At 39.1% G+C, this 15,018-nt stretch overlaps 1 protein-coding gene across 9 annotated transcripts in view; it reads right to left on the bottom strand.

Annotated features, from left to right (window-relative positions):
• Window positions 1-356: 356 nt before the first annotated feature.
• The window catches only part of LOC126088127 (FK506-binding protein 5), a 184,785-nt gene continuing 170,123 nt past the window's right edge, over window positions 357-15,018 (bottom strand). For all 9 annotated transcript variants that reach the window (XM_049906240.1, XM_049906239.1, XM_049906231.1 and 6 more), the window contains one exon: window positions 357-1,327. In XM_049906240.1, the coding sequence (XP_049762197.1) occupies window positions 1,187-1,327 (141 nt within the window). In that variant the 3' untranslated portion in view covers window positions 357-1,186. The remainder of the gene's footprint in view (window positions 1,328-15,018) is intronic.

Genomic DNA, 15,018 nt, shown 5'->3' with positions numbered 1-15,018 from the left:
GTTTTGCTTCAGTCAGCCTTTTACGGCTGATCAGTGAGACCTAAATCTTAACTGTTGTTCATTTAAAATTTTGTTGCTTTCAAAATAGCAGTATATCTGCTTATGCACGCAATTTTCTATTACCTTGAATACAACTGGTGCTACTGAAAAGTGTCTGTAGTTATTTGGGGGTTTTTTATCACCCTTTTTACTACTACAGTCAACTGACAAAAATATTTGCAGTATACTTATAGGCCAGACCTAAGTATGGTTTATTAGAAAGAGTATAATACTTGTAATCTGTTGACAGAAAATCACATTCTTCCATCACCATACACAAAACATATATGAAATAATGGGGAAAATGCAAGACAATATTAATTTTCGATTAATTTATTTCATGTAGATAAATAATAAATTTGTTTACAATATGTAGTAGTTTGCAACATTTTCATATATAGAAGCATCATTATATTTAACAAACATTTTTATGCAATCTCTTAACACCATCCACATACATCACAATAAATCATTTTAAAGCTCTACTTATCATCAACATGAAAAATTTAAATATAATGCTTAAAAATTCTGGTAATATGAAAAAATTTGGCACAGTTTAAGGCTTACACTAAAGAATACAATATGTCATTCAAAGTATTTTCATTATTGTACTGACGAAGTCAGCCCTCAGCCTATAAGTTGACCTCACGAAAAAAAGAATTAATTACGTTATCAAAATTATTTGAATACTGTTTTGTGACAACAATATTCCTTTAATTATAATTTCAGCATTAGCATTATTACAAAGTAAATTGTATTATGAGGAGATGTGCTGAAATTAATTTTCTGTAAATTATGTGAGTGAAGCTGCTAATGAACTGATTCTTACACCTTTTCCATGAAGTCAAGACATCTTTTTGTAGAAATGTAGTGACTATGGTAACAAAACTATTGTCCAGGATCTGAAAGTAGTGTATAATGGTGCACTACTGTGCCCGATGAGTGACTAGATAAGTAAAACAATTTTCTAAAAGACTACAGTTTAATTTTGTAATCAACTCATAGCAATATAAAATCAAGTTCCTCCAAAACAGAATACTCCTGCAATTTTCAGATGTGAGAAAACTGAGATTCCAATTGTCCTTGGAATTTTAACTGACAAACAAAAACAGTTATGTTTTTGTGCACATTATTTGGAGCTGTCACACTACTGTGCATTTGGATGGGGATGTAGTTCTGCTTCATCTTCACTTGCTTCCTCTTCCTCCTCCTCCTCTTCATCCTCCTCCGAATGCACATCACCATTCCAAATGTCCCCTTGGTTCTCCATAACATCCTGCTCATCTTCCTACAAAGAATTTTTAAAAAGTTATATGCTAGAAAATAAGCTTCAGTTCAGTGAATTTTTATGTATTAGATGCAATAAGGAGTTCACTATTCTACAGTAGCAGCCTACAATTCTACCCAACTAACATAAAGTAATACAGAAAGAAGATCATGTGTAATGTGATGTTATATGTCACTCTAGAAGAGTGATGATTAACCTCACATTTACCTTTCTGACAAATGATAAAAACGATAAAATGCTATAATGTATTATTATATAGGATAGTGCAACTACTGTGCAAATTTATTATTTATTTTCATGTGGTGATCCATGTCAAGGGATGATGCATGTCTTCAGGGTGTGATGGTGATCAAGTAACTTTGCAAGGGACTGAGGATCCTGTCGTTTGATCCCTTTCTCTCCAAACCAACTAACTAACTTTGCAAGAGGAAGTACCTACATTGGCATGATGTGTATTGCTGGCATATGTCGGAGAATCAGTTCATCACAGGCATAAATTCTGTGCACAAAAAAATGACTGTATAAACTTTGAAAGATAAATTAAGACTGTGCTGTAATGAGTATTCCAAGATATCAGTCAGAACTATCAAGTTGACATTCACATTCACATTCTGAATTATGAGGTAATTGGAAATGTTCTCAAAGAATCAAATATTTGTTATAAGAAGATTATTGTGTCAGATTTGAAGAATATATGGCACATGTTGTGAAAAATGTTGTTATATTTATTTTTAAGAACATAGATGCTGTGCTCAATCATTGACTTCCAGCATGCACTGCATAATTTAGTGCTGAAGTAAAAACTTTTTGTATCCATGGCCAACAAAGGCAAGAATAATATTTAGCATTCACTGCTTGAGATAAATCTAAACTTTGGGAGTAATAAAAAAAACCACTACAGTACACAATGAAAGCAATACTGGTAACACAGATTTAATTTAATTATGTGGCGCATAACAGTTGCCTAATGAGAAGAAACTTAAAATTTTACAGTCCAAGTACTTCTGTGTTGGGAAGAATCATTGTCCTCATGCAAAATGGAGAGAGAACAGTGATACTTTGTAGTGCATTAAGTGTAAATATGTTAAGTCCAGTGAAAGTGCTGTGTGCAAATATTCAACACACACATGTGGGGAAAAAAACTGACAACTGAAGATGCTTTAAAATAAAGTGAAACATGTCTGGTCTTAATAAGACTTTTATTACAGTTGTTACGATGGCAATTACCCTATACAACTTGTGTCAATTTTACATGTACTCTTTCCCAACGCTAAATTCATGCTTCAGGTCAAGGAGAAACGATTATCAAGATAACTGGAAGACTAAGTCTGTACAGTCACCATGTTACTGAACACAAAACAGTGAAGCCAGGATAAGACTGATGCTACAAGTATGAAGTTGACAGTGTTGTCAAAGTTTGGTACTGAAAACAGTTTTCAAGGATTTAGCTGAAAGGAAAGATTTCACACAAGGCTTTTCCCATATATTGAATTCACATCAGCACATGGGAGCAAACAATCAATGTGGGCACTGCAAATTCAAACAAATCTATGAACATCTACAGTGTGGTGAAGCTCAGTCACTTTTGAGTTCTACGAACTGGTAACCTACTTTATTTCTTTTGCTCTCCTCTCAGTTACAAACACTTGGTTAGTGTTTCTATAACCATATTTTGTAAACTGCATGGTTTTCTATTCAATTTGTGGATGATAAATTAGGAGGAGACACAATGGTTGAGCATTACTTACCTTTAGGAGTTAAAATTTCAGTATCGCTTAAAGAGACACGTTTACTAGTAGAAAAAGTTTTGGAACTGTTAGTTCTTTTCACAGAAGGAAAGTGGGATACATTTAGAAAGTTTACACTGGAGGGGGAGGTCACTTGTATCCCAGTTTGAGAGCATTCAATGCAAAGCTCCACATTCTGGCCCAGATGGACCAACTGGGGCTGATCAACCACTATGCCATCCTCTACCATTTAGTTTCAGTATGGAGGGGCATACCACTCTCCTAGTCATTGTTGGCTTTCTTGATCTTGGTCCTGCTACTTCTCAATCAAGTAGCTCCTCAATTGGCATCACACAAGTTTGAGTGCACTCCGTTCCAGTTCTTTCACCAAGAAACCCTGACAGTACTAGGAATGAAACCTGGGTCCTCTGCATTTCACCTAAATGCGCTGATTACTGAGCTGTGGAGGTGGACCCATTTTGAAAGGGAGCCATCTATTTTGAGGCTAGAGGGAGATTATGATGAAGGGGTGGGGGGGCTCAAATATAGTGGAGCAGGTCACGCACACATATAAGCACTGCAACAGTTTCAGCCTACATATGGTAAAAGAACAGAATGAGAAGAAAAGATGGAATAAGAGACCAAAACTAACTGGGACAGATTAATAACAATATGAAAACTTACCTTTTGGAACATATCAGAAGCATAATAAATAATATAAATTCGAAGTGGCAGGATTGTGCAATTAATGTCCATTCCTGTATACCGTTTAGTGGCCGTCATACCAATATAAAAAGCTGTGCTGTAAACACATGTTGGCTGGTAAACAACACATTTGGTTTCACATTCTGTTCTGCCTTTGATGAAGTAAGACAGTGGTCAGACAGGAGTAGGTGCAAATGGGTGGGTGCATATACAACAGTTATAACTGAAGTGCTGGGAACTTTGGGGTAGGAATAACAGCCTGGGAAATTTATTTGTTTTGACAAGAGTATTATGGAGGTTAGGATGGTGACAGCGAGTGGTATACCAAGGTATAGCAGGGATGAATGTGTCATTCTGGGGCTTGACTTGAGAAAGTTGTACCTTGGCAGAGTAATGTATTGAGATCAACATTCCCAAACCTACCTTTCATTCTTTGTGAACAAGAAACTAACAGTTTTAAAAGGTATGTTAGAGCATTTTAAACTTTTAAATGTGTGTGTAAATAGTTATGGAATTTCAATGCTTGATGTTAAATATTTGCTAGCCATTCTGTCTCCTTTCCTTGAGTGGATTGTTTTCTTAGACATGATTATCTATTAGTTTAGTCTTATTATAACTTATTTTGCATCATCCGTCCGTACTTGCTGCATGAAGTTCCTTTATTCACTGTTGAATTTCGTGTGCACTAGAGGCTTAATATAGTGTCATCACCAAAATGACAATGATTCAGGTGTACAAATAATGGAAGATGTAATGCCCCAAAAATTCTAGAGGAAATCATAGCCTTATGTGTCAGAGCATCTTATTTACATAATGAAGAATGGGACAGTGTCAGTACTAGTTGTATTATATTGTAATACACTCCTGGAAATTGAAATAAGAACACCGTGAATTCATTGTCCCAGGAAGGGGAAACTTTATTGACACATTCCCGGGGTCAGATACATCACATGATCACACTGACAGAACCACAGGCACATAGACACAGGCAACAGAGCATGCACAATGTCGGCACTAGTACAGTGTATATCCACCTTTCGCAGCAATGTAGGCTGCTATTCTCCCATGGAGACGATCGTAGAGATGCTGGATGTAGTCCTGTGGAACGGCTTGCCATGCCATTTCCACCTGGCACCTCAGTTGGACCAGCGTTCGTGCTGGACGTGCAGACCGCGTGAGACGACGCTTCATCCAGTCCCAAACATGCTCAATGGGGGACAGATCCGGAGATCTTGCTGGCCAGGGTAGTTGACTTACACCTTCTAGAGCACGTTGGGTGGCACGGGATACATGCGGAAGTGCATTGTCCTGTTGGAACAGCAAGTTCCCTTGCCGGTCTAGGAATGGTAGAACGATGGGTTCGATGACGGTTTGGATGTACCATGCACTATTCAGTGTCCCCTCGACGATCACCAGTGGTGTACGGCCAGTGTAGGAGATCGCTCCCCACACCATGATGCTGGGTGTTGGCCCTGTGTGCCTCGGTCGTATGCAGTCCTGATTGTGGCGCTCACCCGCACGGCACCAAACACGCATACGACCATCATTGGCACCAAGGCAGAAGCGACTCTCATCGCTGAAGACGACACATCTCCATTCGTCCCTCCATTCACGCCTGTTGCGACACCACTGGAGGCGGGCTGCACAATGTTGGGGCGTGAGCGGAAGACGGCCTAACGGTGTGCGGGACCGTAGCCCAGCTTCATGGAGATGGTTGCGAATGGTCCTCGCCAATACCCCAGGAGCAACAGTGTCCCTAATTTGCTGGGAAGTGGCGGTGCGGTCCCCTACGGCACTGCGTAGGATCCTACGGTCTTGGCGTGCATCCGTGCGTCGCTGCGGTCCGGTCCCAGGTCGAAGGGCACGTGCACCTTCCGCCGACCACTGGTGACAACATCGATGTACTGTGGAGACCTCACGCCCCACGTGTTGAGCAATTCGGCGGTACGTCCACCCGGCCTCCCGCATGCCCACTATACGCCCTCGCTCAAAGTCCGTCAACTGCACATACGGTTCACGTCCACGCTGTCGCGGCATGCTACCAGTGTTAAAGACTGCGATGGAGCTCCGTATGCCACGGCAAACTGGCTGACACTGACGGCGGCGGTGCACAAATGCTGCGCAGCTAGCGCCATTCGACGGCCAACACCGCGGTTCCTGGTGTGTCCGCTGTGCCGTGCGTGTGATCATTGCTTGTACAGCCCTCTCGCAGTGTCCGGAGCAAGTATGGTGGGTCTGACACACCGGTGTCAATGTGTTCTTTTTTCCATTTCCAGGAGTGTATTTGCTGGTAATTGTATTGTTTTATTATTTCAGTGTGGTGGAAGGGAGGACGATGCCTTCACTGTTGAGCTTAAAAAGTACATTCCCCATTTAGGTCCACAGAGAAGCAGCACCATGCTCAGAATAAAGAGAAAGAAACTATCTACTGAAAAACATTGTATAAAAGTATTGGAATTTTTACAATAATGTTTAAGTACAATGTAAGCTCTCTTCTTTTCAAAGTAATGGAGTTTTAGATAGAAGATATTGAGAGCTCAGCAGAGAGGGTCTGAAGAGTAGTAAGACAAAGTAACCATTTTTGACAGAAAAGTTAATATCTGCTGACTGTATCCGATGATTCTCATTAGCTGCTTGTACAGTTTCAACAAGATTTAGAACTATAAGAAAGTCATGTTGCAGTCATTTGGTTTAAGATTTTGAAATGGTGTAATGACATTCATTAATAAAACACTATAATGACCAGTTCATTCCACATCTGTATCCCAACGTGAATTGATAGGATTAGTTGACAGAAGACAGTTATATCTAAGGCAATATAAGGCTTGAAAAGTCCTTTCCCCGACCTTATTTACTGGCCTGTGGATCAATCAATGAATTACCTTATGTAGGTTGGAAAGTTGGTTGCTGAGTAAGCACATGGCTTATGTGGTGAAGTTGTTATAGTAAATTGGCAGTAATACCTAGTTATTTTGTATCATTTTTTATACAGGGTGTATCATAATTAATGGCATAAACACATATAGTTGAAAGTACATGATACTAGAAGTAAAAAAGTCTCAGTAAACACAGGGTCGAAAATGCATACCTTAAGAGCTACGAGCAATTTTTCATCTTCGATACTGTGAAACAAATCTCTTCAACTGCAAGCTCTTTGTTTTGCATATTTTTGGAAGTGGCAGTATGGATCAAAACAAGAAAAAAATGTCCAATAAACATGTGCTCTAAAATGCATACGTTAAGAGCTATGAGCACTTTTCCATCTTAGCCACTTTGAAACATAACTCTTCTAATGAACAAATGCTCATAACTTTTAAGGTATGCATTTTAAAGCACACGTTTACTGTATATTTTTTTCTTGTTTAGGTGCATACTGCCACTTCCCAAAAGCAAAGAGCTGGCAGTAGAAGAGGTTTGTTTCACAGTATCGAAGATGAAAAATTGCTCATAGCTCTTAAGGTATGCATTTTCGACCCTATGTTTAATGAGACATTTTTACTTCTAGTATCGTGTACTTTCAACTGCACGCGTTTATGCCATTAATTATGATACACCCTGTACATTCAACACCAGGCCGAAATTGCAACAAAGGTAATTTCGGTTAATGGTTCATCTCTCCAGAGGCTGTACAAGAAAGGAGATGTTTTGTCTTGTTACAGTATAAAAAAAGAATTAACTAGCTATTAATTTATCTAGTATAGCATCTACACTGAAGAAATTGGTACAGCTGCCTAATGTCATGTAGTGCCCCACGAGCACGCAGATGTGCCACAACACCACATCACGTGGACCCGACTAATGACTGAAGTAGTGATGGAGGGAATTGACACCATGAATCTTGCAAGGCTGCCCATAAATCCGTGAGAGTACAAGGGAGTGGGAATCTCTTCTGAACAGCACGTTGCAAGGCATCCCAATAATGTTCATGTCTGAGGAGTTTGGTGATGAGTGGAAATGTTTAAACTTAGAAGACTGTTCATGGAGCTACTCTGTAGCAATTCTGGATGTTTGGGGTGTTGCATTGTCTTGCTGGAATTGCCAAAGTCCATTGGAATTCACAATGGACATGAATGGATGTAGGTGATCAGACGGGATGCTTATGTACACGTCTGGACGTATCAGGGGTCCCATATCACTCAAACTGTACATGCCCCACACAACTACAGAGCCTCCACCAACTTGAACAGTCCCCTGCTGACTTGAAGGGTCCAGGGATTCATGAGGTTGTCTCCATACCCATACAAGTCCATTCACTTGATAAAATTTGAAATGAGACTTGTATGACCAGGCAACATGTTTCCAGTCCAATTTCTGTGTTGGCAGGCCCAGGCAAGGCGTAAAGCTTTGTGTCGCGCAGTCATCGAGGGTACACAAGTGGGCCTTCAGCTCCGAAAGCCCATATCGATGATGCTTCGTTGAATGGTTTGCACACTGACACTTGTTGATGGTCCAGCACTGAAATCTGCAGCAATTTGCAGAAGGGTTGCACTTCTGTCATGTTGAACAATTCTCTTCAGTCATCGTTGGTCCTGTTTTTGCAGGGTCTATTTCCGGCCATAGTGGTGTCGAGATTTGATGTTTTATCAGATTCCTGGTATTCACAGTACACTTGTGAAATGGTCATCACTACCTCGGAGATGCTGTGTCCCATCACTCTTTCACTGACTATAACACCATATTCAAACTCACTTAAATCTTGATAACCTGCCATTGTAGCAGAAGTAAGCGATCTAACAACTGCACCCCTCACTTATTGTCTTATATAAGCGTTGCCAACCACAGCGCCGTATTTTGCCTGTTTACATATGTCTGTATTTGAATACGTGTGCCTATACCAGTTTCTCTGGTGCTTCAGTGTAGAATACAAAAGAAATTATGAGAGTAAGTACAAATTTGTCTCACACTGCAATTAAATTATTTTCAGTTTTTTTAACAAATAAATAGTTGACATTGAGAGCTCAACAGTTACAGTCTGAGGTATATAAGACAAAGTAATCATTTTCGATTGAGAAATTTGTATCTGCAAACTGACATGGCAACAATTATGCAATTTTTTAATTATAACATGATTGATTCCGAGACTACTAGCCTCATCCTCAAACGTACCTTACACATACATGTCATATCGATGTGTCAAATGTTTTACTTAGGACCATGTCTTGCTGTCAACAATTGCCCTGTAGTAATGGGTCCACGACACCACTCACACAGTGACATGCTCAATGGCTGGCTACAGAATTCTGAAGATTATTCTCTGGCCAGAAACTGACTGTGTCACTTCGTGACTGATGTTCTAGACTCTTCTTCGATAGTGCACGTTACTGCAGGACAATTGACAATAACAAGACATGGGTCTAATAAAAACATGGCACACACTAATTTGATGTACACATATCAGGTACGTCTAAAGAAGAGACTTGCGGTCTCGAAATTGATCATTTTCAAATTAAAAAAATTGAAGCTCATTTAATTGCAGTCTGTAGCAAATTCATTCTTACTCTCAACATATCATACCACTGCAGTCCCAAGGTTCTGTCATTGTGGAAGGTTTAAATAATAAAAATTGTTGTTGTTTTTGTTGTTGTTGTTGTCTTCAGTCCTGAGACTGGTTTGATGCAGCTCTCCATGCTACTCTATCCTGTGCAGGCTTCTTCATCTCCCAGTACCTACTGCAGCCTACATCCTTCTGAATCTGCTTAGTGTATTCATCTCTTGGTCTCCCTCTATGATTTTTACCCTCCACGCTGCCCTCCAGTACCAAATCAGTGATCCCTTGATGCCTCAGAACATGTCCTACCAACCGATCCCTTCTTCTAGTCAAGTTGTGCCACAAACTCCTCTTCTCCCCAATTCTATTCAATACCTTCTCATTAGTTATGTGATCTGCCCATCTAATCTTCAGCATTCTTCTGTAGCACCACATTTCGAAAGCTTCTATTCTCTTCTTGTCTAAACTATTTATCGTCCATGTTTCACTTCCATACATGGCTACACTCCATACAAATACTTTCAGAAACGACTTCCTGACACTTAAATCAATACTCAATGTTAACAAATTTCTCTTCTTCAGAAACGCTTTCCTTGCCATTGCCAGTCTACATTTTATATCCTCTCTACTTCGACCATCATCAGTTATTTTGCTCCCCAAATAACAAAACTCCTTTACTACTTTAAGTGTCTCATTTCCTAATCTAATTCCCTCAGCATCACCCGATTTAATCCGACTACATTCCATTATCCTCATTTTGCTTTTGTTGATGTTCATCTTATACCCTCCTTTCAAGACACTGACCATTCCGTTCAACTGCTCTTCCAAGTCCTTTACTGTCTCTGACAGAATTACAACATCATCGGCAAACCTGAAAGTTTTTATTTCTTCTCCATGGATTTTAATACCTACTCCAAACTTTTCTTTTTTTTCTTTACTGCTTGCTCAATATACAGGTTGAATAGCATCGGGGAGAGGCTGCAAACCTGTCTCACTCCCTTCCCAACCACTGCTTCCCTTTCTTGTCCCTCGACTCTTATAACTGCCATCTGGTTCTCGTACAAATTGTAAATAGCCTTTCGCTCCCTGTATTTTAGCCCTGCCACCTTCAGAATTTGAAATAGAGTATTCCAGTCAACATTGTCAAAAGCTTTCTCTAAGTCTACAAATGCTAGAAACGTAGGTTTGCCTTTCCTTAATCTTTCTTCAAGATAAGTCGAAGGGTCAGTATTGCCTCATGTGTTCCAACATTTCTACAGAATCCAAACTGATCTTCCCTGAGGTCAGCTTCTACCAGTTTTTCCATTCGTCTGTAAAGAATTCACGTTAGTATTTTGCAGCTGTGACTTATTAAACTGATAGTTCAGTAATTTTCACATCTGTCAACACCTGCTTTCTTTGGGATTGGAATTACTATATTCTTCTTGAAGTCTGAGGGAATTTTGCCTGTCTCATACATCTCACTCACCAGATGGTAGAGTTCTGTTAGGCCTGGATCTCCCAAGGCTATGAGTAGTTATAATGGAATGTTGCCTACTCCCGGGGCCTTGTTTCGACTTAGGTCTTTCAGTGCTCTGTCAAACTCTTCACGCAGAATCATATCTCCCATTTCATCTTCAGCTACCTCCTCTTCCATTTCCATAATATTGTCCTCAAGAACATTGTCCCTGTGTAGACCCTCTATATACTCCTTCCACCTTTCTGCCTTCCCTTCTTTGCTTAGAACTGGGTTTCCATCTGAGCTCTTGATATTCATGCAAGTGGTTCTCCTTTCTCCAAATGTCTCTTTAATTTTCCTATAGGCAGTATCTATCTTACTCCTAGTGATATGCACCTCTACATCCTTACTGTTGTTCTCTAGCTATCCCTGCTTAGTCATTTTGCACTCGCTGTCGATCTAATTTTTGAGACGTTTGTATTCCTTTTTGCCTGCTTCATTTACTACATTTTTATATTTTCTCCTTTCATCAATTAAATTCAATATCTCTTCTGTTACGCAAGGATTTCTATTAGCCCTCATCTTTTTACCTACTTGATCCTCTGCTACCTTCACTATTTTGTCTCTCAAAGCTACCCAGTCTTCTTCTACTGTATTTCTTTCCCTCATTCCTGTCAATTGTTCCCTGAAGTTCTGTTCAACTTCTGGTTTAGTCAGTTTATCTAGGTCCCATCTCCTTAAATTCCCACCTTTTTGCAGTTTCTTCAGTTTTAATCTACAGTTCATAACCAATAGATTGTGGTCAGAGTCCACATCTGCCCCTGGAAATGTCTTACAATTTAAAACCTGGTTCTTAAATCTCTGTCTTACCATTATATAATCTATCTGTAACCTTCTAGTATCTCCAGGCTTCTTCCATGTATACAGCCTTCTTTTATCATTCTTGAACCAAGTGTTAGCTATGATTAAGTTATTCTCTGTGCAAAATTCTACCAGGCGGCTTCCTCTTTCATTTTTCCCCCCAATCCATATTCACCTATTACGTTTCCTTCTCTCCCTTTTCCTACCATTGAATTCCCATCACCCATGACTATTAAATTTTCATCTTTCTTCACTATCTGAATAATTTCTTTTATCTCATCATACATTTCATCAATCTCTTTGTCATCTGCAGAGCTAGTTGGCATATAAACTTGTACTACTGTAGTGGGCGTGGGTTTCGTGTCTATCTTGGCCACAATAATGCATTCACAATGCTGTTTGTAGTAGCTTACCCGCACTCCTTTTTTTTTTTTATTCATTATTAAACTTACTCCTGCATTACCCCTTTTTGATTTTGTAGTTATAACCCTGTAGTCACCTGACCAGAAGTCTTGTTCCTCCTGCCACCGAACTTCACTAATTCCCACTATATCTAACTTTAACCTATCCATTTCCCTTTTTAAATTTTCTAACCCACCTGCCCGATTAAGGGATCTGACATTCCACACTCCGATCCGTAGAACGCCAGTTTTCTTTCTCCTGATAAAAACGTCCTCCTGAGTAGTTCCCTCCCGGAGATCCGAATGGGGGACTATTTTACCTCTGGAATATTTTACCCAAGAGGATGCCATCATCATTTAACCATACAGTAAAGCTGCATGCCCTCAGGAAAAATGACAGCTGTAGCTTCCCCTTGCTTTCAGCCGTTCGCAGTACCAGCACAGCAAGGCCATTTTGGTTAGTGTTACAAGGCCAGATCAGTCACTCATCCAGACTGTTGACCCTGCAACTACTGAAAAGGCTGCTGCCCCTCTTCAGGAAACAAGAAAGGTAGTGAGATAATTTCTAATAATTACTGATCAGTTTAAAGGCTTACCTCTTTCTCTAAGGCACTAGCAAAGATTATGCATGCAAGAATAGTAACATTTCTACAGCTAAAAAGAATACTTAGTCCAATTTGGAATCTTAAATGCTCTCTCCACAGTATATACCATTTTTCAATTCATGAAAAAGGTAACACAAAATTTAAATGACAAAATCTTTCCAACTGGCACTTGAATTGTCCAAAGCACTTGATTGCGCATTACAGACTATTTTCCTAACAAAGCTCAAATATTTGGGTATCAGAGATCTATTTTGGAACTGGTTTTCATCTTATCAAACGTAAGGGACACACAGTGTGACACTAGGAAACAGCGATTATACACACAGACACATCTTCAGAGTGGTTAATACTCACTACAACTTGAGGTGTAACACAGAAGTTGAAACAAAAGGATGGATTACACTCTCGGTCCTTCTAAGCAATTAAATTTTTATTAGTAGTTAAGTTTCAAACAGCATAATGTTAGCAAAATGGTTTATTATTACGTGCAGATAATGCAAGGTACATGGGCACAGTACACTGCAAGATAGGACGACAAGTTTCGTGTATCCATCTACAGTGGACCATTTGCTCTTCAGTGTCACAGCTTGGAGGGTTGTTGCATTAGTGGAAGAACAGCACTCACACTCATAATAACAATAGTGATGCCATAGAAGAGGAACAAATGAAGTTGTAAAACTATAATTCTGTCTTACGTTCTCAGCCATTTCGCTTGTGGAAATGCAATCTTGTTGTGGAAGTTATTTGTATATAAATAGTGGTGAAACAACTGTAATATAAATATCTGAGAACAGTTAACTCAATGTATATATAAGCGTAAATAGACTGGTGTTGAAAGAAGAAATATTGTTGGTCAATATGAAAGAATTCAGAAGTAACCCAACTTTCTTTCAGCCTCTAGCATAGAGGACACTGCAAAGGTGAATTACTCTGTCAGCAGGAAAAGAAGCACAGCTATCCAGATAGTCATTGATTTTATAAAGTAGGGGACAATGAAGAATATATTAGCAACAAGATGGAGTAAACCCAAAATAATCACTCCGAGGTGAACCACAGGCAGCAATGTTACATTGAGTCATATTCTTGCTATATATACACTATCAGCTATGATATGCCCAAGAAGTTGTGACAGTTCTCAGAAGTTGAAACAGTTCTCAGGAGTTGAAACAGTTCTGCTGATGGTGCGAATGTTATAACAAAGCCTAATAGAGAAACTTCTACACCGGTACATGAAAATGTAAATAAAATGTTCTTAAGTACAAGCCCTCACAACACTGCTAGAAACAATGCAGAATGGGAAAAAATCAATGAAACAATATTTTAGATTTTACAGTATTTATACTGATAAGAACTTGAAGTAGATCATTATAAATTATGAGACAGAATTACTGGACATTAATGACCTTCAGGTCGTGAAATTTTTAGTATAGCCAACTGCCACTAAACAAATATAAAAAGGTACAAGAACCTACCTGGTAGAATTTTGCACACAGCATAAATTATCATTGCTAACTCTTGGTTTAAGAATCATGAAATAAGGATTGTATGTGGAATAGACCTGGTGATAACTTAAGGTTCAGAGTGATTATGTAATGGTAAGACAGAGATTTTGTAACCAGAGTTTAAATTGTAAGACATTTCCAGGGTTAGATGTGGACTATGACACAATTTATTGGTTGCGAACTGTAGATTAAAACTGAAGAAATTGCAAACGGTTGGATATTAAGGAGCTTGATCTGCATAAGCCTGAAGAACCAGAGGTTATTGAGAGTTTCAGAGGGAGCATTAGGCAACAACTGACTCCAACGGGCAAAAAGAATACAATAGAAGATGAATGGGTAGCTTTGATAGATGAAATAGTGAAGGCAGCAGAGGATCGTATAGGTAAAAAGACAAGACCTAGTAGCAATCCTTGGATATCACAGGATATACTGAATTTAATTAATGAAAGGCGAAAATATAAAACTAGAGCATCCAAAAGAGGATACAATTGTCTAAAAAACGATAGGAAGTGCAAAATGGCTAAGTAGGAGTGGCTAGAGGCCAAGTGTAAGGATTCAGAAGCACATTTCACTAGGAAAAAGGCAGATACACCTACAGGAAAACTCTTTGGAGGAAATAGAAGCAGTTGTATGAGTATCAAGAGCTCAGATGGAAAAGCAGTCCTACGCAAAGAGCGGAACGCTGGAAGGTGGAAGGAGTATATAGAGGGTTTATAAAAGGGAGATGAACTTTAAGACAGTATTATAGAAAGGGAAGAGGATGTACAGGGTGTCCATAATCAAAATTCCAGTTTTAAAATGCCTTAGAAAGAGAACCACTGCTCAGAATAATGTCAAATTTGAACAGCATATAACTGACAGGGGGAATGTCATGGGGAAAAAAAACTAACTAAATAAATAAATAGATAAATAAATTACCATATGTGACACTTTAAGGGTAAGAATATGTTCACCAACAGTTGTA

Source organism: Schistocerca cancellata, chromosome 6 (assembly GCF_023864275.1).
Source record: "Schistocerca cancellata isolate TAMUIC-IGC-003103 chromosome 6, iqSchCanc2.1, whole genome shotgun sequence".
NCBI lineage: Eukaryota > Metazoa > Arthropoda > Insecta > Orthoptera > Acrididae > Schistocerca > Schistocerca cancellata.
The sequence above is the reverse complement of the archived record's forward strand: the minus strand, read 5'-3'. Positions and strand labels throughout refer to the sequence as shown.